General features: G+C 51.4%; 1 protein-coding gene across 1 annotated transcript in view; it reads right to left on the bottom strand.

The window, feature by feature from the left end:
- Positions 1-23911, bottom strand: part of C1H18orf63 (chromosome 1 C18orf63 homolog) — a 186323-nt gene extending 162412 nt beyond the window's left edge. Inside the window, exons 1-2 of the mRNA XM_030212812.1 lie at positions 23784-23911; positions 1120-1198 (exon numbers count right to left, since the gene is read on the bottom strand). Of these exons, the coding sequence (XP_030068672.1) occupies positions 1120-1198; positions 23784-23911 (207 nt within the window). The remainder of the gene's footprint in view (positions 1-1119; positions 1199-23783) is intronic.
- Positions 23912-25316: the final 1405 nt, after the last annotated feature.

Here is a 25316-nt window from a genome sequence, read left to right as displayed (position 1 = left end):
AGAATCTGAATGGCACTCAAGGCTGCAGGATTAACACTGCAGCCGAGGCACAACTCTGGCCAAAACAGGAGAGCCAGTCGGGGGGAGGGACCCGGCCACCCGGGTGTGACACCCCAGAGGGGACAATGGCAGGCCCCACCGGACCTACCAACCCCTTGCACACTACAGCGTTCCAGGCACAGGGAAGAACTGTATCACCAACTTATCCCCAGAAAATCAGGAAAAATTAACTAGTCTCACAAGATCCTACCAGACCGGACAAGCTGCACAGGCTGCATGTCTACCCTCTGCTGAGACTGAGAAAATACTGGAGATAGAGGGCTAGCACAGGTTATATGTACTCAGTTTGAAGTTAGTGTTCTCAGTCTCCCTCTGCTGGTAGGCATGCATAACCCAAGCGTCTTGACCGGTCTGGAGGGTTGCTGAGGAACTTGAGAGTATTAAAATGGGAAGCACCCTTGGTAGAACACTGGGTATCCCATAATCATATTGAATCAGATTTAAAATATGTAGTTCTGTCACACATCCAATTGCAATGGGGAGGAGATGTATCAGCAATTCTTACCCAAAAGGAACAAAAATTTATCTATGATTGGGGACACGGTTCAACCCAGGGGATTAAACAAGGAAATTGATTGGGTGGCCTAACAAAGACTGAAGTCATTTCCTCTTTCTGCAAGGGCGGGACTCTGAGGGAACGAACTTGAAGGGAAGGCTAGAGATGGGCACGGTTTTCAATAACGCGGCCGCTTTGACGGAGGTAATCAGGGGAGCAAGGAGAATCGCTGGGTATGGGTGGCTGGAGGGGGGGCAGGGGAGCAAGGAGAATCACTGGGTGGTGCAGGCAAACGAGGGCAGTGGTGGGAGGTGAGGTAAACGGGGTAAGCATGGCTTGTGGCACCCTCCTGCCATGCTTATCTCGTTTATCGGAGCCAGCTCTCCCTGCAGAACAACCGGCTCGCAAGATGTTAAAAAAATTAACAACCGGCTCTTGCAAGCTGGTGCGAGCTGGCTCCAGCACACCACTGATCTCACAGCACTGAAAAACAGTCTTTATATTACAAAGTATGTAAATTCAGCAAACTAGAAGTTTTAAATGGTTAAAATGTTCACACTTACTGCCATGATAACTAAAATTTTATTCTGCTCTCCTGGTACAGGTGATGAAACAACATCTTGATACTGAAATAACAAGTACCTAAAGGAACAAAATTGCAGATTAATTTTGTGTTTCCCTAAAATTCAACTGCTTTGAGCTACTAACTGAAAGGCGTGAGCTATATCCCCCCCCCCCCCCCCCCCCCAAAAAAAAAAAGGTTTAGTGTTTTCAAAAAAATATTTTTCTTATCGTTTTACTATTATATGGAGGCCATCACTTTAAAGTTAGGTTAAGTGTATTTTAAATAACATACATTAGTCAAGTTTTAGAAATGCATTCAAAAACCACACAGATATCATAGCACAGTCTATCCAGCTTATAATCGAAAGTGATCGCCAGCTATCTTCCAACACAAATCGGGAGATGGCCGGCAATTTCTTAAAAGCGGCGAAATCGGTATAATCGAAAGCGGCATTTTAAACAGCATCACCGCTTTCCCATCGCTTCGCCGGCGAAAGTTCAAGGAGGCGTGTCGGTAGATTAGCGAAGGCGGGACATGGGCGGGCATGGGCGTGGCTACCAGATGGCCGGCTTTCGCCAATAATGAAAAAAAAAAAGCGGCGTTAAGCAATATTTCGGCGGCTTTACTTGGTCCTTTTATTTTCACGACCAAGCCTCAAAAAGGTGCCCCAACTGACCACTGGAGGGAATGGGGGATGACCTCCCCATACTCCCCCAGTGGTCACCAACCCCCTTCCATACTAAAAAAATAAAACTAAAAACCTTTTTTGCCAGCCTGTACGCCAGTCTCAAATGCAATACCCACCTCCATGACAGCAGAATGTGTTCTATCCTCTGACAGCCTTTCCCTGGTTGCGATGTGGCTCTCGGGTGAGTGTGACACCTTTTCTGTTAGGTGCCCTGCAGAGTCACATTAGCAATGCATTGTGGTGGGTGTAGGGTACTGGGCTCTACTCCCATGGTGCTTTTCCCCCCTGCTAACTGGGTCAGAGTGTGCCCTGTTTTGTTTCCTGTTGTAGTCCATGCGGTAGTGGCCATTTTTGTAAGCCAGTTTTAGTTCTCTTTCCTGTGTTACCCACGTTAGAGAACGTAGTTCTTACCTTGAGTGGTGCTGAAAGAGGGCATTGTACACCATTGTGCCAGCTCTGACCTACTGCTAATCTAAGTACCAGGGGACTCTGATCTGCAGTTAACTGTGAGTAAACGTGGTTATTTCAAGAAGGGACTTTTTCAGAGAGATTAGTCTTCAGGTATCAACTGGTGTGCCAAAGTTATACAGCAGCAATAAGTCCTACAGGCTGTATGCAGGTCCCTGGAACAATTTTAGTGGGTGCAGTACATTTGTGGGTAGTGGGTTGGGGAGGGGCTTGGGGGGGGGCTCAGCTCCCAAAGTAAGGGAGCTATGCACGTGGGAGCTTTTCTGAAGTCCACCGCAGTGACCCCTAGGGTGGCTGGTTGGTGTCCTGGCATGTCAGGGGGGCCAGTGCACTAAAATTGCTGGCTCCTCCCACGGCCAAATGCCTTGAATTTGGCCGGGGTTTCAGATGGCCGACATAACTTTCCATTATCGCTGAAAAACAAACCCGGCCATCTCAAACCCGGCGAACTCCAAGGCATTTGGCCAGGCTAAACCATATTATCGAAAAAAAGATGGCCGGCCATCTTTTTCAATAATACGGTTCCAGCCAGCTGTAGCGCCGCCGCCAACATAGATCGCCGGTGATCTATTTGGCTGGCGACGTTCGATTATGCCCCTCCACGGCAGCTTATTATCTTTGCTTTATATTGGGTACTATTTCCATAACCCAGTGGCGGAGGAAGGGGGAGGGGGGGCGGTGGGGTGGTCCGCCCCAGGTGCACGCCGCTGGGGGGGGGGGGGGGTGTCGGCTCCGCTGGTTCCCTGCCCTCTGCCCCGGAACAGGTTACTTCCTGTTCCAGGGCAGAGAGAGAGCAGGGAACCAGCGGAGCCGATGCAGCTCCCAGCAACGTGCACTCGGGGGCAGATCGGCCCTCTCGCCCGCCCCTCGCTTCCTAATTCAATGTAAGAATGCGCTCCGGGGGGGGAGGGTGTGCGCCGAGTGGGGGGGGGGGGTGCGCAGCGGCGACCCGCCCCGAGTGTCAGCCGCCCTCGCTACAGCACTGCCAAAACCCAATTGAACCCCTGGGTTACCAGATGTTCCATTATGATAAAAGTGGGGATGAATATCGATTAAAATTTTTAATTGCACAATTAATCACATGAAGTGTCCCCCGCACATTTCCTCCTGTACAGTGCAATATATAGAGAGCAGATGTAAATTCTCAAAACTGACATATAAAATAAAAATAAAATAATGTATCTTATAATTGTTGTCTGGTGATTTTATCTTTCCAGTCATCTCGTTCCCTGTCTCTGGTGATGCTTCCCTGTGCTCTGAACTCTGCTTCCAGGGCCTCCTGTCTATTCACCGTTTCTTTTTTCTCCTCTTTCTCATCCTGCCCTGTATCCATCTGTCACATTCAAATTTCATCCATTTTTCCCTCCTTTTCAAATCTGCCTAGTTTCCTTCTCTTTCCTTCCCCTCCATTCATGAGCACCACCTCCTCCTCTCTCTGTCTCTTTTCTCTCCTTTCCCACCCCCCCCCCAAGCACCGTCTTTTCCCTCCATTCATGGGCACAGACGCTTCCCTCCTGTCCCTCTTCTCTCCCCCCTTCCCCTCCATTCACGAGCACCATCTCCTCCTCCCTTCCCTGGGCCCCATCTCCTCTTGTTTCTCTTCTCTCCTCTTCTCCTCCACAGGCACAATCTCCTCCTGTCTCTTTTCTCTTCTCTCCCCTTCCCTTCCACAGGCACCGTCTCCTCCTGTCTCTCTTCTCTCTCCTTCTCTTCCCCTCACTCCTGATCACCATTCCCCTTGTTTTTTCCATCACCTATTTCCAGCATCTGTCCCTCTGAAATGCATTTTTTTCTTTCTCTCTCTCAACAAACCTTCCTGTGCTCTTGAACTCCCCCCCCCCCCCCCCCCCCCCGTGGTCTCCATTCTCTCTCTTTCTCCCAAATCTTTTGCTTCTGAACCCTCACCCCTCCTCCCCCATTTCTTTCTTTCTCTCTCAACAAACCTTCCTGTGCTCTAGAACCTCCCCTCCGCGGTCTCCATTCTCTCTCTTTTTCTCCCAAATCTTTTGCTTCTGAACCCTCACCCCTCCTCCCCCATGGTCCATGTTCTGTGTTCTCTCTCTCCTTGTACCTGCTCCTCTCAGCTCTCCGACTTTGCCTTCAGCACTGCAGGCATGCTGCTTCATTCAGCCACCTAAAGCCTCTATAGTGTCCTGCCTTCTCTGACAGAACTTCTTGTTTCCCGGTGGGATGTTACAGAGAGGCTTTGGGCAGCTGCCAGAAGCATGCCGAGCAGGAATAAAGAGAGAGAGAAATCACAGGCCCCAGTGCTGCTGCTTAGAGCCTCTCCAGCCTTGCCCCAGACCCGAAATTCCACACTCATACTTCCACGGTTACTTCTGGATAACGGGTGTGGCTCCACCTTCATCACACCACATGGGCGCATAGCAGCAGGGCTGACCCAGACCGGGACCCAGCAGTTGATCTCTGCAGCCCAGATAGCCTGCAAAGAGAGCAATGGATGTAAAAGCCAGACTGGTCATTAATGTGCATTAGACCTCTTAATGCACATTAAACATTTAACGCGTTAATCACATTAATGACACGTTAATTATGCAGCCCTAAGGTGGAAGGAGGAGTAACATTTATTGAGTGTGGGAGGGCCAGTTTTAGACAGGCTGGGGCTCAGGGCAGAAATTAAGGAGGGGGCTTCTCCCTCAGTCTCCCCACCCACCATTACTGCCACACATAAACCAACTTTAAATGACTTCTTCACACACGAAACAGACAGACCTTCAGCAAATACAGAACATGTGATCAGAAATTAGAAACAGAAATATGAACACCAAAATTGAAACTTGGCAAGTACTGCAACACTGAAGAAATAAAATTGTATTGAACACAATCCGTATAACCAAAGGGGGCCTAGGTCCCCTCCTCCAACTTTGGGCTCACACCCCCCAAAATTAGCCATCACCTTTGCTGTGCCAGCTGAAGACTACCTCCTTTAATCCGGCAGCCAAAGCTCTCCAAGCTCTGCAGCAGGTGGCTGTGTTCTCAAGCTGCTGCCACCATTTTTGCCCCCCCCCCCCCATGCATGCTCAGTTTTCATGTATGCAGAAAAAACAAACATTCACAGGGGTGGATCAGCAGTGGCGGCAGCAGCTCAGTGACACTGCCGCTGGCTGCAGAGCTTGGAGAGTTCTGGCTGTCGGAACAGCAAAGGAAATGGAAGTCTTCACCTGGAGGGGCATAGAGAACCCTGCCAGCTCAGGTATATTTTGCATTAAGGCAGGGGCAGGCAGTAGGGAAAAACTTGGTGCCCACCCATGTTTGAGTTCGGCCCTGCCACCTCTCCAATCAACCATCTGGCTATGCCACTGAACACGATACAAAGCCATCTGTGATACACAAATCCCAAAGTTAACATATTCCACTTAATAAATTCAAACTAAAGCACTTTTTCTACCTTTGTTGTCTGGACATTTTATTTTTCCATCATGTTGGTCCAAGTTTCTCCATCTGTCTTCTGCTAATTTTCTTTCCAGTGACTTTTGTCCATTTGTCTTTTCTTCCCTCTCCTGTCTTGTTCTATTCCTTCATACACCCGTCTCTGACATATTGATCCTTCCCTTATCAGTTTTTCCTCCCTTTTTTCTTTTCAGCCTCTCCATCCACTCAAATTTCATCTTCTTTCTCACTCTTCTCCTTCTTTTTTCAGCTACCTATTAACTTTTCATATTCTTCTCTCATCCCCTGTCCCATTTCCCATCACTCCTTCCCCTGCCTGCTATTCCCTTCCAGCTTTCATCTAGCCTCCATTACTACATTTCTAACTCTGTATTTACTATCCTCCTCTCACACATCTTCCCACCCCTTCTTAGCCTCTCCCATATGGGTCCGCCATTTCTAATATTTCCCCTCCCTCCACTCTTATAGCCCAGTATTTCCTCTTCCTCTCCCTCTCCCCCCCCCCCCCCCCACATGGCCTAACATCTCCCTGCCCTTTTTCTCCACACCCCCATCATCTTCCTGTACCACCTCTCTTCCCTCCTGCCGCACTCCACCCATGGTCGAATCATCTCTCTTCCTCTCTCTCCCTTCCATGGTCCAACATGGCTCCCTCTCTGTTTCCTGCTGTTGTTCCCTGCCCCCACCCTCCCATTGTTCAACACCTGCCTCTCCCTCCCTTCCATCCCTGGGTCCAACATCTTTCTCTTTCTTCCCAACTGCCCTCCCATCTAGCATCTCTCCCTCCTTCCCCACCACTCTCGAGTCCAACAACTTTTCATCTCTCTTCCTTCCCTCCACCCCATTCTCTACCATTTCTCTCTCTCTTCTTCCTCTCTGTTCCCGGGCCCATCATTTCTTCCTCTATCTCCATCCCCCATTCCCAGTATAACATGTCCCCCCTATATCTCAAATCTCTCCCCCCGGTCTACTTTAAGATAGCTCCAATAGGGCCCTGCAATTTGCCATCTCTTCCCCTTCTCGCCACCCCGATCCAAGGTTTCCCTCCTTTCCCCTCACCTTCCCTATCCAGTTTACTTCACATTTTTGTTGACGGGGGATTGTCGGCATGGCAGCAATTCTGATATGCTGCCTATGGCTGTCCCGGGGCTGGTCCTCTGCCGTGTTCCACTGAAACAGGAAGTTGCATTAGAAGGGTGTGGAAAGCAGCAAAGGAACAGCACCAGGGCAGTCAAAGGCAGCGTATCAGAACTGCTGTCACGCCGACGATCCCTGCTGGATTTTAATGCTCTCAGTGGTAATTTGAAGGTCATTCAAATAACTGAAAATGGTAAACCATCTGGACTAATTTGAGAATCCACCAGTCTAAAGTTATAAAGGGTCATCTGTTTGCAAAACATTTACCAGAAAGTCAACCTTCGCCCCCGTTTTGTTTATAGAGTAGTTTGGGTTTCTGGGCACACTGCTGTGAAAACAAAGACATTGTCTGGACTGAGGGGGTGGAGGACACCTATGCCTAGGAGAATAGTAGGACTTCCATTACTCAGAACTAAAACCTCCTGGAAGAAGAGACCAGGATGGGAGTGGGCCTGGAGAGAGTCTTAAGGGTATCATTATGCTGCTTGATAAGTGTAGCAGCCTCCTGCCTTTATCTCTAAAAAAGATTCTTTCCATGGCATGGCATGCCAGTAAGCTTTTCCTGCACATCAAATCTTAAGTTTAAGGACCTCCACTAGCTGAGTCTGTGAGCACCAGTACTCATAGCAGAAGCTTTTTTTTTAAATTTTATTTATGCAATTTAAACAATTTACAACCAAACAATAACACATGTACAGTAAAGTGGCCAATAACTAAAAAATAAGGAAGAGATTATAAAGAACATTCAGTCAAGTCCACAATATTAGGATTCAGGATTACAAAAACAAAGGAAAAACCAGGTAATAAATTATGAGACCTAGACCTGAAAAGCTGGAGAGCCTGCACAGCCACCTGGATACTGCCCTGAGGCTGCTCTCCGCTTCCACAGCAGGAGCAGCATTTAACAAACAGGAAATGACGGCAGGACCAGAGCTGAGAGAGACAGAAGGGAAGAGTGATGTGCGGAGTCTGCATGGTTTTCGCTTCTGCTGCTGCCCCGACTAGGTAAAATTACTTTTAGAACTCAGAAGAAGGGAGGGAGGGGGATCTTGGAACTCGGAGGGAGGGAGGGCGGGCAGGGGATCCCGGAACTCGAATTTTCTACCTTCGGACTATAAGACGCACCCCCCATTTTCCTCCCAAATTTGGGGGGAAAAAAGTGTGTCTTACAGTCCGAAAAATGGTAAAATTATGTATCATACCTGATAATTTTCTTTCCATTAATCATAGCTGATCAATCCATAGACTGGTGGGTTGTGTCCATCTACCAGCAGGTGGAGATAGAGAGCAAACTTTTGCCTCCTTATATGTGGTCATGTACTGCCGGAAACTCCTCAGTATGTCGATATCAAAGCTCCATCCGCAGGACTCAGCACTTAGAGAATTACACCCACGAAGGGACACTCTGCCCAGCTCACCACCGCCGAAACGGGGGAGGGGAATTAACCCAGCTCATCCCCACACAAGTGGGGGAGGGGAATCCGTCCAGCTCATCCCCGCGGAGCGGGGGAGGGACACCACACCCGCCGATGCGGGGGGATCTGGCTTATCCTGCAACCGCAACCGCGGGAGGAGCTGACTGACCCTAACACCGCCGAAGCGGGAGGGGTACAAAGCTGCCCTACAGCCGCACGAAGCGGGAGGGAGTGCCGGCAGAATTTTAAGTCTCAATCCAGCCCCGTAAAACGGAGGGGAGAGGAATGCAGCAGCTCACTGTAACACAAACTCGTCTCAACTCTTGAAGAATCCAAGTGAAAAAACTTGAACACAAAGTCTTTCTGAAGTAACTGAAGACTAAACTTGAACCTGAAATGCAACCAGAATAAAAACAGCACAGATATCTGGGAGGGGCTATGGATTGATCAGCTATGATTAATGGAAAGAAAAATATCAGGTATGATACATAATTTTACCTTCCATATCATCATGCTGATCAATCCATAGACTGGTGGGATGTACCGAAGCAGTACTCACCCAGGGCGGGACATTGAAATCCCTGAACTCAACACTGAAGCTCCAAACCGGGCCTCCGCCCGTGCAGCCACAGTCAAGCGGGAATGCTTGGAGAATGTATGGGCCGATGCCCAAGTTGCCCCGCGGCCACCTAAGCCGCTGCCATGGCTTCCTTGACCCATCTTGCCACTGTAGGCTTAGCAGCCTGCAGACCCTTACAAGGACCTGCAAACAGGACAAACAGATGATCCGATTTCTGGAAATCATTGGTCACTTCCAAGTATCTGATGATGACTCGTTTCACATCCAGATATTTAAGAGCAGAGTATTCCTCTGGGGAGTCCTCCCTACGAAAGGAAGGGAGACAGAGCTGCTGATTCACATGGAAGCGAGAAACAATCTTGGGCAGGAAAGAAGGCACTGTGCGAATAGCCACTCCTGCCTCAGTGAACTGCAGAAAACACTCTCGACATGAGAGTGCCTGGAGCTCGGAAACTCTTCTGGCTGAAGTGATAGCCACCAAAAAGACTGCTTTCAACGTCAGGTCTTTCAGAGATGCCCTCAACAAGGGTTCAAAAGGCGGCTTCTGTAATGCTCTTAGCACCAGGTTGAGATTCCACGCAGGCACCACTGAGCGCAGAGGAGGGCGCAGGTGCTTAACTCCCTTGAGAAAACGCACCACATCTGGCTGCGAAGCCAGGAAAGCACCCTTCAGGCGGCCCCTGAAGCAAGCCAGGGCCGCTACCTGGACTTTAAGGGAACTGAGCGACAGGCCTTTCTCCAGACCTTCTGCAGGAATGCCAACACTGAAGAAATTGGAGCAGTGAAAGAAGAAAATGAGCCTGCTTCACCACGCTGCAAAGGTACGCCAAACCCTGGCGTAAGCAGTAAAAGTAGAGCGCTTCCTCGCTCTCAGCATAGTGGCGATGCCCTTGTCTGAGAAGCCCTTCTTCCTCAGACGCTGCCGCTCAATAGCCAGGCCGAAAGACCAAAGGGGGAGGGATCCTCCATCACCACGGGACCCTTATGCAACAGGCCCTGCTCCACTGGCAGCCGCAGAGGATGGTCCACTGAGAGCCTGATCAAGTCCGCATACCAGGGACGTCTGGGCCAGACTGGACCCACCAGGATTATCCGGCCTGGATGCTTTGCCACCTGGTCTATCACCCTGCCCAACATGGGCCAGGGCGGGAACACATAGAGAAGCTCTTGTGCCGGCCACTGTTGGAGAAGAGCATCTACTCCCAGGGAGCGAGGGTCCCGTCCTCTGCTGAAAGAGCGCGGCACTTGGCAATTGGCCGATGACGCCATCAGGTCTAGGCTCGGCTGGCCCCAGCGCTTCGTGATGCTCAAGAACGCCTGAGCAAATAGCTGCCACTCTCCGGGCTCCAAGGTATGGCGACTGAGAAAGTCCACCTTGACATTCATGACTCTGGCAATGTGGGCCGCTGACAGCTGCTCCAGGTTCGCTTCCGCCCACTGGCAGAGATTCATAGCCTCCTTGGCTAGAGGGGCGCTCTTGGTACCTCCCTGGCGGTTGACATAGGCCACAGCCGTGGCATTATCTGACAGGACCCGTACAGGCTTCAACGCCAGTACCGGAATGAACTCCAACAACACCAACCGAATGGCTCTGAGTTCCAGGAGGTTGATAGACCACTTGCCTCTGCAGGAGACCAGAGCCCCTGCGCTGTCCTTCCCAAGCAGTGGGCTCCCCAGCCCATCAAAGAGGCGTCTGTCGTGACGACAATCCACTCCGGGGTCACCAGAGGCATTCCTGCAGACAACTTGTCTGTCTGCGTCCACCAGCTCAGCGCCTTGCGCACTGCTGGGTCCAAGGGAAGGCGCACAGCATAATCCTCCGACATCGGAGTCCAGCGCAGCAGCAGAGATTGTTGTAGTGGTCTCCTAGCCCTGGCCCAGAGCACTACTTCCATCGTGGCCGTCATAGAGCCCAACAGCTGCACGTAGTCCCAAGCCCGAATAGGAGAGGCTACTAGGAACTAGTCCACCTGAGCCTGAAGCTTGACAATCCGATTGTCTGGCAGGAACACTCTGCCCACTTGGGTGTCGAATCGAACTCCCAGAAACTCCAGGGACTGAGTCGGGCGCAGCTGGCTTTTCTCCCAGTTGATGATCCACCCCAGGGAGCTCAAAAGAGCAACCACCCGGTTCACAGCTTTGCCGCACTCTGCATAAGAGGGGGCTTGGATCAACCAGTCGTCCAGATAAGGATGGATTTGAACTCCTTCCTTCCTCAGGAAGGCCGCGATGACCACCATTACTTTGGAGAAGGTCCGCGGAGCAGTAGCCAACCCGAACGGGAGGGCTCTGAACTGGAAGTGTCGGCCCAGTACTGCAAAACGCAGAAAGCGTTGATGAGGAGGCCAGATGGGAATATGCAAGTACGCTTCCTTGATGCCCAAGGATGCCAGGAACTCTCCTGCCTTCACTGCCGCTATAAAAGAGCGGAGGGTCTCCATGCGAAAGTGCCGAACTTTCAAGGCCCAATTGACCCCTTGAGGTCGAGGATAGGCCGTACAGAACCTCCTTTCTTTGGCATCACAAAGAAAAAGGAGTAACGTCCCTTGCCAAGCTGATTTTCTGGCACCGGAACGACCGCCCCCAGGCGGATCAGAATGTCCAAGGTCTGCTGCACTGCCACAGCTTTGACCGGAGACTTGCAGGGAGAGAGTACAAACCCATCTTTTAAGGGTCGGCAGAACTCTAGCTTGTAGCCATCTCTGATGACTTCCAGCACCCAAGCGTCTGAAGTTATTGTGGTCCACTCGCCCATAAACGAGGACAGCCGTCCTCCAATCTGCACTGGGGCGTGGACCAAGGCCCCGTCATTGGGTACGAGACCCTGGGGGAGAACCGGAGGGAGCACCTCCGGGACGGCGGTCTCTGCGAAAGGAATGCTGCTTGGGGGAGAAGTTCCTCTTGAAGGAAGAGGGGGCAGAGGAGCCCGACCTGCCCGGGCGGTACCGACGGGCTTCCTGAAACCATCCTCTGGAGGTACCAGGGCGAGTACTAGCCCGAGCCCTGACCTCTGGTAACTTCTTGCCCTTATACGTGCCGAGATCGGTCACGATTTTGTCCAGCTCGACCCCAAAGAGCAGCTTGCCTTTAAAAGGCAATCCAGCCAGGCGGGATTTAGAGGCGTGGTCAGCAGACCAATGCTTCAGCCAAAGCCACCGCCGCGCAGAGATTGTCTGAGCCATGCCTTTAGCTGAGGCTCTCAAGACGTCATACAGCAAGTCTGCCAAATAGGCTAAGCCCGATTCCAGGGCCGGCCAATCAGCCCTCAAGGAATGATCCGAGGGGGAAGCCCGCTGCACCATAGTCAGGCACGCCCTGGCCACATAGGAGCCGCAAACTGAGGCCTGCAAACTTAAAGCAGCCACCTCAAAGGACGACCTTAAGGCCGCCTCCAATCTTCTGTCTTGGGCGTCCTTTAGGGCCGTGCCACCTTCCACCGGCAACGCCGTTTTCTTAGTCACCGCAGGATTAAAGAATCCACGGTAGGCCACAGAAAGGCCTCACGTTCACTTACAGGCAAAGGATAGAGGCGGGACATAGCCCTAGCCACTTTAAGGCTCGCTTCCGGGACATCCCATTGAGCCGAAATTAAGGTGTGCATGGCATCATGCACGTGGATGGTTCTAGGCGGGCGTTTCGTCCCCAGCATAATGGCAGAGCCAACAGGGGCTGAGGGAGAGACGTCCTCCGGAGAGGAAATCTTCAAAATGCCCATGGCCTGCACAAACAGGTTGGGCAAATCCTCTGAGCCAAAGAGTCGCGCTGCAGAGGGGTCATCCGCTCCATCCGAGCAGGGATCCGTCTCCTCCAAGGAATCCGCAAAGGACCGTTGGGAGAACTCAGATACGCTGCCCTCATCTACATCGGAGGAGACAAAGTCCTCCAAGGCCTGGGAATCAACCCGAGGGCGTTTACCTCCGGGGGTCTCAACCTCTTTACCTGACGAGGGAGCAGGGGCAGCGTTCTGCATAAGGAAGGCCTGATGCAGCAGCAAAATAAACTTGGGGGAGAAACCCCCCAGACTGTGCACTTCCGCAGCCTGGGCAACAGCCCTAGACGCACCCTCAACCGGCGCTCGTAAGAGCGGGGGAGAGACATGTTGCGCATCCAAGATGGCGTCCGGCGCGACACTCCGCGAAGGAGCCGCGCGGGAAAAATGGCGCTTAATTTTAGCCGCCTTTGTGCCGTCGCCCAAATTAAGGGCGTTCATGGCATTAATGTCTCCTACCTCAAGGGCGGCCCAAGAAGAAGCCGTCCGAGCCGCGTGGCCGGCCAAGATGGCGGAGGCGAGGAGTGGGGGATGGGCGTTTATGGCGGGAAAAACCGCCACACCAGAGGAAGGACCGGGACACTCATCGGTCACAAAAACTGTCACCCAACAAGGGCGAATCAGACTTTAAGACCCCCGCATCCCCTCTAGAAGCGCCCAAGCGATCCGGGGAGCGACTCTTTACGCCCTCGCCCTCCGACGCCATATGCCACGAGGAGATAAATCGGGTAACCCCCTGCCCGCTATAAAAAGGTAAAAATTACCTGCTTTCCGCTCCGAGCTGTAACGACCTGGTGTCCCAGTGAGTAGCTGCAAAGCGAATGCTACATACCTGTAGAAGGTATTCTCCGAGGACAGCAGGCTGATTGTTCTCACTGATGGGTTGACGTCCTCGGCAGCCCCCTCCATCGGAAAGTTTACTAGCAAAGGCCTTTGCTAGTCCTCGCGCGCCCATGCGCACCGCGCATGCGCGGCCGTCTTCCCGCCCGAAACCGGCTCGAGCCGGCCAGTCCAGTATGTAGCAAGACAATACACTTCAAGGGAAGACTCAACTCCAAAGGGGAGGCGGGCGGGTTTGTGAGAACAATCAGCCTGCTGTCCTCGGAGAATACCTTCTACAGGTATGTAGCATTCGCTTTCTCCGAGGACAAGCAGGCTGCTTGTTCTCACTGATGGGGTATCCCTAGCCCCCAGGCTCACTCAAAACAACAACCATGGTCAATTGGGCCTCGCAACGGCGAGGACATTAATGAGATTGACCTAAAAAATTTACCAACTAACTGAGAGTGCAGCCTGGAACAGAACAAACAGGGCCCTCGGGGGGTGGAGTTGGATCCTAAAGCCCAAACAGGTTCTGAAGAACTGACTGCCCGAACCGACTGTCGCGTCGGGTGTCCTGCTGCAGGCAGTAATGAGATGTGAATGTGTGGACAGATGACCACGTCGCAGCTTTGCAAATTTCTTCAATGGAGGCTGACTTCAAGTGGGCTACCGACGCAGCCATGGCTCTAACATTATGAGCCGTGACATGACCCTCAAGAGCCAGCCCCGCCTGGGCGTAAGTGAAGGAAATGCAATCTGCTAGCCAATTGGATATGGTGCGTTTCCCTACAGCCACTCCCCTCCTATTGGGGTCAAAAGAAACAAACAATTGGGCGGACTGTCTGGTGGGCTGTGTCCGCTCCAGGTAGAAGGCCAATGCTCTCTTGCAGTCCAGTGTGTGCAGCTGACGTTCAGCAGGGCAGGAATGAGGACGGGGAAAAAATGTTGGCAAGACAATTGACTGGTTCAGATGGAACTCCGACACAACCTTTGGCAGGAACTTAGGGTGAGTGCGGAGGACTACTCTGTTATGATGAAATTTGGTGTACGGGGCCTGGGCTACCAGGGCCTGAAGCTCACTGACTCTACGAGCTGAAGTAACTGCCACCAAGAAAATGACCTTCCAGGTCAAGTACTTCAGATGGCAGGAATTCAGTGGCTCAAAAGGAGGTTTCATCAGCTGGGTGAGAACGACATTGAGATCCCATGACACTGTAGGAGGCTTGACAGGGGGCTTTGACAAAAGCAAACCTCTCATGAAGCGAACAACTAAAGGCTGTCCTGAGATCGGCTTACCTTCCACACGGTAATGGTATGCACTGATTGCACTAAGGTGAACCCTTACAGAGTTGGTCTTGAGACCAGACTCAGACAAGTGCAGAAGGTATTCAAGCAGGGTCTGTGTAGGACAAGAGCGAGGATCTAGGGCCTTGCTGTCACACCAGACGGCAAACCTCCTCCAATGGAAGAAGTAACTTCTCTTAGTGGAGTCTTTCCTGGAAGCAAGCAAGATGCGGGAGACACCCTCTGCCAGACCCAAAGAGGCAAAGTCTACGCCCTCAACATCCAGGCCGTGAGAGCCAGAGACTGGAGGTTGGGATGCAGAAGCGCCCCCTCGTCCTGTGTGATGAGGGTCGGAAAACACTCCAATCTCCACGGTTCTTCGGAGGATAACTCCAGAAGAAGGGGGAACCAGATCTGACGCGGCCAAAAAGGAGCAATCAGAATCATGGTGCCTCGGTCTTGCTTGAGTTTCAACAAAGTCTTCCCCACCAGAGGGATGGGAGGATAAGCATACAGCAGGCCCTCCCCCCAATCCAGGAGGAAGGCATCCGATGCTAGTCTGCCGGAGGCCTGAAGCCTGGAACAGAACTGAGGGACTTTGTGGTTGGCTCGAGATGCAAAGAGATCTACCAAGGGGGTGCCCCACACCTGGAAGATCTGCCGCACTACACGGGAATTGAGCGACCACTCGTGAGGTTGCATAATCCTGCTCAGCCTGTCGGCCAGACTGTTGTTTACGCCTGCCAGATATGTGGCTTGGAGCACCATGCCTTGACGGCGAGCCCAGAGCCACATGCTGACGGCTTCCTGACACAGGGGGCGAGATCCGGTGCCCCCCTGCTTGTTGACATAGTACATGGCAACCTGGTTGTCTGTCTGAATTTGGATAATTTGGTGGGACAGCCGATCTCTGAAAGCCTTCAGAGCGTTCCAGATCGCTCGCAACTCCAGAAGATTGATCTGTAGATCGCGTTCTTGGAGGGACCAACTTCCTTGGGTGTGAAGCCCATCGACATGAGCTCCCCATCCCAGGAGAGACGCATCCGTGGTCAGCACTTTTTGTGGCTGAGGAATTTGGAAGGGACGTCCCAGAGTCAAATTGGAGCAAATCGTCCACCAATACAGGGATTTGAGAAAACTCGTGGACAGGTGGATCACGTCCTCTAGACCCCCAGCGGCCTGATACCACTGGGAGGCTAGGGTCCATTGAGCAGATCTCATGTGAAGGCGGGCCATGGGAGTCACATGAACTGTGGAGGCCATGTGGCCCAGCAATCTCAACATCTGCCGAGCTGTGATCTGCTGGGACGCACGCACCCGCGAGACGAGGGACAACAAGTTGTTGGCTCTCGCCTCTGGGAGATAGGCGCGAGCCGTCCGAGAATCCAGCAGGGCTCCTATGAATTCGAGTTTCTGCACTGGGAGAAGATGGGACTTTGGGTAATTTATCACAAACCCCAGTAGCTCCAGGAGGCGAATAGTCATCTGCATGGACTGCAGGGCTCCTGCCTCGGATGTGTTCTTCACCAGCCAATCGTCGAGATATGGGAACACGTGCACCCCCAGCCTGCGAAGTGCCGCTGCTACCACAGCTAGGCACTTTGTGAACACCCTGGGCGCAGAGGCGAGCCCAAAGGGTAGCATACAGTACTGGAAGTGGCGTGTGCCCAACTGAAATCGCAGATACTGTCTGTGAGCTGGCAGTATCGGGATGTGTGTGTAGGCATCCTTCAAGTCCAGAGAGCATAGCCAATCGTTTTGCTGAATCATGGGGAGAAGGGTGCCCAGGGAAAGCATCCTGAACTTTTCTTTTACGAGATATTTGTTCAGGGCCCTTAGGTCTAGGATGGGACGCATCCCCCCTGTTTTCTTTTCCACAAGGAAGTACCTGGAATAGAATCCCAGCCCTTCTTGCCCGGATGGCACGGGCTCGACCGCATTGGCGCTGAGAAGGGCGGAGAGTTCCTCTACAAGTACCTGCTTGTGTTGGAAGCTGTAAGACTGAGCCCCCGGTGGACAATTTGGAGGTTTTGATGCCAAATTGAGGGTGTATCCCTGCCGGACTATTTGGAGAACCCACTGATCGGAGGTTATGAGAGGCCACCTTTGGTGAAAAGCTTTCAACCTCCCCCCGACCGGCAGGTCGCCCGGCACTGACACTTGGATGTCGGCTATGCTCTGCTGGAGCCAGTCAAAAGCTCGCCCCTTGCTTTTGCTGGGGAGCCGCGGGGCTTTGCTGAGGCGCACGCTGCTGACGAGAGCGAGCGCGCTGGGGCTTAGCCTGGGCCGCAGGCTGTCGGGAAGGAGGATTGTACCTACGCTTACCAGAAGCATAGGGACCAGTCTTCCTTCCCCCGAAAAATCTTCTACCTGTAGAGGTAGAGGCTGAAGGCTGCCGGCGGGAGAACTTGTCGAATGCGGTGTCCCGCTGGTGGAGAGACTCTACCACCTGCTCGACTTTTTCTCCAAAAATGTTGTCCGCACGGCAAGGCGAGTCCGCAATCCGCTGCTGGAGTCTATTCTCCAGGTCGGCGGCACGCAGCCATGAGAGCCTGCGCATCACCACACCTTGAGCAGCGGCCCTGGACGCAACATCAAAAGTGTCATAAACTCCTCTGGCCAGGAATTTTCTGCACGCCTTCAGCTGCCTGACCACCTCCTGAAAAGGCTTGGCTTGCTCAGGGGGAAGAGCATCAACCAAGCCCGCCAACTGCCGCACATTGTTCCGCATGTGTATGCTCGTGTAGAGCTGGTAAGACTGGATCTTGGCCACGAGCATAGAAGAATGGTAGGCCTTCCTCCCAAAGGAGTCTAAGGTTCTAGGGTCTTTGCCCGGGGGCGCCGAAGCATGCTCCCTAGAACTCTTAGCCTTCTTTAGGGCCAGATCCACAACTCCAGAGTCATGAGGCAACTGAGTGCGCATCAGCTCTGGGTCCCCATGGATCCGGTACTGGGACTCAATCTTCTTGGGAATGTGGGGATTACTTAGTGGCTTGGTCCAGTTCGCAAGCAATGTCTTTTTCAGGACATGGTGCAAGGGAACAGTGGACGCTTCCTTAGGTGGAGAAGGATAGTCCAGGAGCTCAAACATTTCAGCCCTGGGCTCGTCCTCCACAACCACCGGGAAGGGGATGGCCGTAGACATCTCCCGGACAAAGGAAGCAAAAGACAGACTCTCGGGAGGAGAAAGCTGTCTCTCAGGAGAGGGAGTGGGATCAGAAGGAAGACCCTCAGACTCCTCGTCAGAGAAATATCTGGGGTCCTCCTCTTCCTCCCACGAGGCCTCACCCTCGGTGTCAGACACAAGTTCACGAACCTGTGTCTGCAACCTCGCCCTGCTCGACTCGGTGGAACCCCGTCCACGGTGGGGGCGTCGAGAGGTAGACTCCCTCGCCCGCATCGGCGAAGCTCCCTCCGCCGACGTAGTCGGGGAGCCTTCCTGGGAGGTGGCCGCGGTCGGCACCGCACGCGGTACCGACGTCGGGGACCTCAACCTGGGCGATGGGCCAGCCGGCGCCACGCTCGACGGTACCGGAGGCGCAAGCACCGCCGGTACCGGAGGGGTAGGGCGCAACAGCTCTCCCAGAATCTCTGGGAGAACGGCCCGGAGGCTCTCGTTTAGAGCGGCTGCAGAGAAAGGCTGAGAGGCCGATGCAGGCGTCGACGTCAGAACCTGTTCCGGGCGAGGAGGCTGTTCCGGGCTGTCCAGAGTGGAGCGCATCGACACCTCCTGAACAGAGGGTGAGCGGTCCTCTCGGTGCCGATGCCTGCTGGGTGCCGAATCCCTCGGCGACCCAGAGCTCTCGGTGCCGACATGGGGAGGAGACCGGTGTCGATGCTTCTTCGACTTCTTCCGAAGCATGTCACCGGAGCTCCCCGGCACCGACGAGGAGGACGTAGAATCCATCCGTCGCTTCCTCGGGGCCGAGACCGAAGAGGGTCGATCCCGGGGGGGCTGTACCGCAGGAGCCCTCAGGGTAGGAGGAGACCCACCCGAAGGCTCACCGCCACCAGCAGGGGAATGGACAGCCCTCACCTGCACTCCTGACGATGCACCTCCGTCCGACGACATCAGCAGACGAAGTCTCGGTACCACCGACGTCGATACAGTCGCCCGATGCCTCGGCGCCGATGCAGAGGTCCGATGCCTCGATGCAGTCGATGGAGCGGCAGCCAAGGAAGATGGTCCGGACGCTGACGACGTCGATGCACTCGATGCCTCCGGTGCCGATGCCGACGAAGAGCCCGAGAACAAAACGTTCCACTGGGCTAATCTCGCCACCTGAGTCCGCCTTTGTAACAGGGAACACAGACTGCAGTTCTGAGGGCGGTGCTGGGCCCCTAGACACTGAAGACACGCAGAGTGCCTATCAGTGAGCGAGATTACCCGGGCGCACTGGGTGCACTTCTTGAAGCCGCTGGAAGGCTTCGATGTCATGGGCGGTAAAATCACGCCGGCGAAATCAAAAGCCGAAATGGCGAAAATTGAAGCACCAAAATTTAGAGGGAGAAAAATCTCGACCGAGGCCCAAAGAGGCCTACCCCGACAACGAAAGAAAACTTACGGGGCAAAAACTGAGAAATACGGGAAGGGCAGAAAACCCGAAAGGGTCTTCCGGAACACTACCGGAGCGCTTCCCGAACTTTTTCAAGGAAAAAAAGGACAAAAACACGTCGAAAAGGACGCGCGAGGTCGACTCTCTGGGGCACGAACGGCGTAACACGACCGTACCGAGTGCGGACGAAAGAAGACTGGCCGGCTCGAGCCGGTTTCGGGCGGGAAGACGGCCGCGCATGCGCGGTGCGCATGGGCGCGCGAGGACTAGCAAAGGCCTTTGCTAGTAAACTTTCCGATGGAGGGGGCTGCCGAGGACGTCAACCCATCAGTGAGAACAAGCAGCCTGCTTGTCCTCGGAGAATGAACGTTTAAATAAACGTTGAAATAAACGCCTTTAAGGACATTCAAAATTTTTTTTTTTTTTTTTTTACGGAGCCAGCGGGAGGGGGGAGAAAAGGAGGGACCTGGCACCACCAGGTTTGCACTTGCTCAAAAGAGCCCTCAACCCCAGGCACTCAACAAAACCTAAAAATTAGGCTTGGAGGCCTAGCCAGAGCTGCTGCTGTGTGTGACCACCACCTGCTGAGATAGAGAACATACTGAGGAGTTTCCGGCAGCACATGACCACATATAGGGAGGCAAAAGTTTGCTCTCTATCTCCACCTGCTGGTAGATGGACACAACCCACCAGTCTATGGATTGATCAGCATGATGATATGGAAACAGTACTTCCTCTTTGTACATCTGTATGCTGCACAAACCAACATGTTTAAAAATATAAGTGAGATTAAATTAAAAAATGCTACCAACAAAAAAGAATGACAACTTAGATGCAACAGTTCATAGGTTTGTACATCTCTTTCCTGTCTTTCCTACCCTCCATGTCCAGCGTTTCTGCCCTCTCCGCCATCCATCCATGTCCAGCAACTCTCCTCTTTCCCCTGCCCTCTCCTCCATCCATCCCCAGCAGCAACTCTCCTCTCCCAGCCATCCATATCTAGCAATTCTCCCCTCTCCCCTGCCCTCTCCTCCATCCATCTATAGCCAGCATTCTCCTCTGTCCCCTGCCACTCCATTCATGTCCAGCAATTCTCCTGTCTCCCCTACCCTCCCTTCCATGTCTACCGATTTCTCCTCTCCCCTGCCCTCCCCTCCATATCCAGCGATTCTCCTTTACCCCTATCCTCCCCTCCATGTCCAGCGATTTCTCCTCTCTCATCCATGTCCAGTTGATTCTCCTTTGCCCCTATCTTCCCCTCCCATCCCATCCATGTCCAGCGACTGGCCCCAGCCCCCATCTGCCCCCCTTTTCAGCCCCCAAGTTCCAGTTCAAACCCAAGCCCCACCTGCCCGCCCTCTTCTCCTGCAACATCCCCCTTTTATTCCTGCCGCCCTGCGTTTTTTAAATCTTTTATTTTACCTCCCAGAAACAGGAAAATATGTCAGAGGAAGGTGGGACACTGAGAGGGAAGGGAAGGCTTGAGGCGAGCCTGTTTCTTTCGCTGCTGCCGCTGCCGCTTTCATTTTGAGGTGAAATAAAAGATTTTTAAAATGCAGAGCGGCAGGAATGAAAAGAGGGCTGTGGGGGAGCTGAGGGCGGGCAGCTGGGGCTGGAACTGTGACGGCAGTAAGCATGACTTGTGGCCCCCCTGCCATGCTTACTGGGTTGTGCCTGCCTGAGAGCGGTCACTGCGGCTGTAGATAATAAACACAGTTATGCACCCTGGAGTACTGAAGTCTGTGACCCTGCAGCTCTGGGGGGGGGGGGGGGGGGGGGGGAGAGGCAAGTCGGCTCACATTCCCAGAACTGGCTCACAAGATGCCAAAAAATTTAACAACCGGTTCTTGCGAGCCGCTGTGAGCTGGCTCCAGCACACCACTGCCCCTGCTCATCTGCTCGCTCTGATGGCTGCACAGCGTGTGCTATTAGCGTGCCCTACCCTATGATAGATGCACACTGCACTTCCACAGGGCTCCAGCATCTCTGCTGTTCCTGGCTCTCAGGATGTGCCTAGAGGGAAATTCCCTACTTAGGGCCAGATGCACTAAACTTAACGAGCCAGCAACGTGGTTTTTAAACTGGTTCTAGCCAGTTCAACTAGCAAGTAGTAAACCGTGACATGTACAAGAGAGTTCTCCGAGCCATTTTCCTATCACGGTAGCAACTAACGAAAATGGAATGCAGATGAGCAAATTAGTATTATAATGTGTATAAATCGTATTGTAATGAGATGCACTACCGTTTTCCAATTGCCTAACCTTGGAAAACCTAATGGGAGGTCTGCACCTCTCGTTGGGGCTGTTCGCCTCTAAAGACTTCTATAAATTTAACCAAAAAAAAAAAAAATTTTGGAAAAAGTGCTCGTCAGGGACGACCTTTATGGATGTCCTTCACTCAAAATAACAAAAAAAAGAACGTCGTACTTCTTAACTCGGGATTCAAAAGCTTTGATAGACACTTCTTCCGTACACTTTATTCCATTAGTGAAGCCAAATGGACTGATAGGAAAGGGATTTAAACGTTCTCTTTCTCCTGTGATTTTTAAACAGTCCTGCTGACTCGCAGCCAGTGAAAGCCATCCTGTTCCCAGCTTGCCTGCTTCGGGGGTGGGGGGAGGCATGGAAGTCCCAGCAGCTTGTGAACGCAGCTCTGCTTGATGCCACCCATGGCCTCTCAGCCAATCACAGTGTGTTTAGCTGACACCAGTGACAGCTAAACGTGCTGTGATTGGCTGAGAGAGACCAGGAGGAGGTTTTTTTTTTTTTTTGTCTTGTCCAAGTGCTCATCAGGGACGTCATTTTGGGGTTTGTGAATGAAGGATGTCCATGTTAGGCACTTTAGAAGGACGTCCCTGACGAGCACTTGGATTCCCTCACAGCAGCCCCGAGAGAGTATTGCAAACCTGTGAAAGACGCCTAGACTTGAGAGAAGGAAGTCCATAAAGGACGTCCTTGGCATGCGCAGAGCAGCCTGCAAAACGCTTGGTGCTCTGCGCATGCTCAGCTGGCCGACTGGCTTGGAAGGAAATCCCATGCAAATGAGCTAGCAGCGACCAGCTCATTTGCATGCGATTTCCTTGATGCATGCCCGTTTCTTACCGATTCGCTAAGGAATCGGTAAAGGAAGGGCTTTAACGATTGTTTTAGTGCATCTTCCCCTTAGTACTGTACAATAGCATAAGCCCCTGACAAAGGGCATGAAGCTTGCAAAGCCAGTGGATTTTTTTTTTTGTATGTACTGCTGAAGTGAGCACTTTCGGAAAGCCTGGGAGCTGCAGGGGAGCCTATGGGGAATACACCCAAACAGGGTGGGGGGATGGGGACCTGCACCCCTCAGGCAAGGCCCCTAAGGACTGAGCCAAAGTGTCAAACAGTAGCACTAAGAAGTTCAACTGGGGACTGTGGAGCCAAGATCTGAGCTCAACCAGGTATGGTCCGGAGACTGTGATTTGGGAACGGCTGCTAGGCTCGACCACGCTGTGCGGCTGCAGCCAGCAGAGCGGGGAGCTAGGCCAGGGACAGGAGCACAGTCAGCACAACCTACCACTTGCTGAAGGTAGAGAAAAATACTGGATTGTTCCAGAGAGCACCTCTGCTTATGCTGGTGATGTCACTGGCAAAATTCAGTTTAATTCTACCCGCTGACAGAAAAGGATAACACTCATTGGTTATTATTATTATTATTTATTGCATTTGTACCCCACATTATCCCACCTTTTTGCAGGCTCAATGTGGCTTAGAGTGTCGTTATGATGAAGTCATTACATGATCTTAAATACATAAGCTGAGAGTAAATGAATTAGATACAAAATCTTTACATAATTATAAATACATAAGCTGAAAGTAGATGAGTTAGATGCAAGGTGCTAGGAAGGTGTTGTGAGAGGCGTTTTTGATGCACCTGAGTGATTTGAGGAGTGATTTATTAAGGGTTCAGAACAGAGGAGCTAAGGCTAAGAAAAAGGTTTCTAGAAAAGCACCTGGGAGGATTTAGCACTTTTGTTTGTCCTCAGAGAACTATGTTTAGTAAATTTCTTCTATAGAATAGTTTCTACTATCTTACCCAACACCGAAGTCAGGCTCACCAGTCTATAGTTCCTGGGTCTCTCTTAAAACTAATTTTTAAAAATTGGTCCGACAGTGCTGCACCCCAATTTTCAGGTAACATTGGCAATTTTAATGGTAGATTACAATTTGCTAATAGTAGGCCTGTAATTTCATTTTTGAGTCTTTTTCAATCTGATTTGCCACTCTTTAGTTTGTCTATTTGCCCTATTACATGTTTTTTTTTTTTTTTGTTATCTTTGTCCTGCTTTTCTTTCCTGTTAAGACTGTAGTTCCTTTCCTTACTTTTTATTGTTTTAATTTGTACACCTCGCCACTTTGTTATGAAAGGCGGTATATTAAGTCTAATAAACAATAAACATCTTGCAGGCTCACTACGATTTGTTTCAGTTCAATAATCAAAAAAGAAAAAACAACAACAAAAGATGTTCCTCTTCCCCCACCTCTTGCAGCCTTTAAACTTACCTACAGATCTTTAACTGTAGATCCCTCAGAACAGCATCTCCAGGATTCAGCACCACTGTGACAGCACAGAGCTTCCGGAGATCAGGCAGAGAGATGAAAAACAGCGACTGGCATGTACTTTCATTCATATTCTTCCACTGGCCATAAAGACACACACACACAAAGACTAATTAGTCTGCGAAGTTAAGGTTTCACAAAAAGATGTGCAATGACAAAATATAGTGAAATTTAAATTAAAATACCTTTTAGGATGAATTTAAAATGGCATTTATAGTTCACGCTCACCAGATCAATCTGCTTCAATGTGGGAAGTAGCCTATTGGTTAGTGCAGTGGCCTGAGAGCCAGGGGAAACGGGTTCAATTCCTGCTGCATCTCGTTATGACTCTGGGCAAGAAGATACTTAAACCTCCATCGCCCAAGGTACAAAATAAGTACCTGTATATCATATGTAAACCGCTTTGATTATAATCATAGAAAGGTGGTATATCAAATCCCACTCCCAATACAAGATGCATCCTATAAATAAATCATATGGGTTGTGGGACTGAATATGCAGCTAGTGTAGTGACCATACTGGCGCTATCTGATAGGTCCATCATTCAATTTTTTTTTTTTAGATTTGTCATCTAATTGTTTTTTTGTATGATTATTTTGTATTTCAAGTTGGTTAGGTCCAGAGGTTTCTCCCAAGTCCTCGGAGAACACCAGCTATAGATAAGTATCTTTGCTGTATATAAAAAAGGCAAGTGTGAGAAGAGAAAAAAATGAAACGGAAGGATCAATTTCAGAAGTAGGTATGTGAGAATAATCAGCTTGCTATCCTTGGAGAACACCAGCTACAGGTAAGAATCTTTGCTTTCTCCGAGGATACGCAGGCCTTCTTATTCTCACATCTGCAAATCTCTAGCTACTAGGCTCAATGAAAACAAGAAAGCTAGGATAATTTAGTCTCGAAATGTTAAGACTACAACTTCAATCAACCTTATATTATATATATACACTAGTTGTGTAGGTGCAGCCTGGAACAGAATAAAATGGGGCCTAGGAGGGTGGAGTTGGAGTCTAGACAGCAAACAAATTCTGAAGAACTGCCTATCCAAACTGACTGTCACATCTGGTGTCCTGATCCAAACAGTAGCGGGAAGTGAATGTGTGAAAGACCACTTTGCAGCCTTGCAAATCTCTATGGAGGCTGATCTCAAGTGGGTTGCCAACACAGCCATGGCTCTGACATTGTGAGCCATGACATGATCCTCAAGCAAAGGAGATTCAATCTGCTATCCAATTTGAAAGTGTGTGCTTGCCAATGGCCACCCCCAACCTGTTGGGGTCAAAAGAAATGAAAAGCTGGGGGGACTGTCTGTGGGCTTGAGTCCACTTCAGATAACAGACTAAGGTTTGCTTGCAGTCAGTATGCAGTACACTTTCACCAGGATGGGCATGAGGTTTTGGAAAAAAATGTTAGAACAATTGACTGGTTAAGATGGAACTCCGATACAACCTTAGAAAGGAACTTCTGGTGTGTGCGGAG

Source organism: Microcaecilia unicolor, chromosome 1 (genome assembly GCF_901765095.1).
Source record: "Microcaecilia unicolor chromosome 1, aMicUni1.1, whole genome shotgun sequence".
In the NCBI taxonomy this organism is placed as follows: domain Eukaryota; kingdom Metazoa; phylum Chordata; class Amphibia; order Gymnophiona; family Siphonopidae; genus Microcaecilia; species Microcaecilia unicolor.
This window is presented reverse-complemented; position numbering and strand designations above follow the sequence as displayed.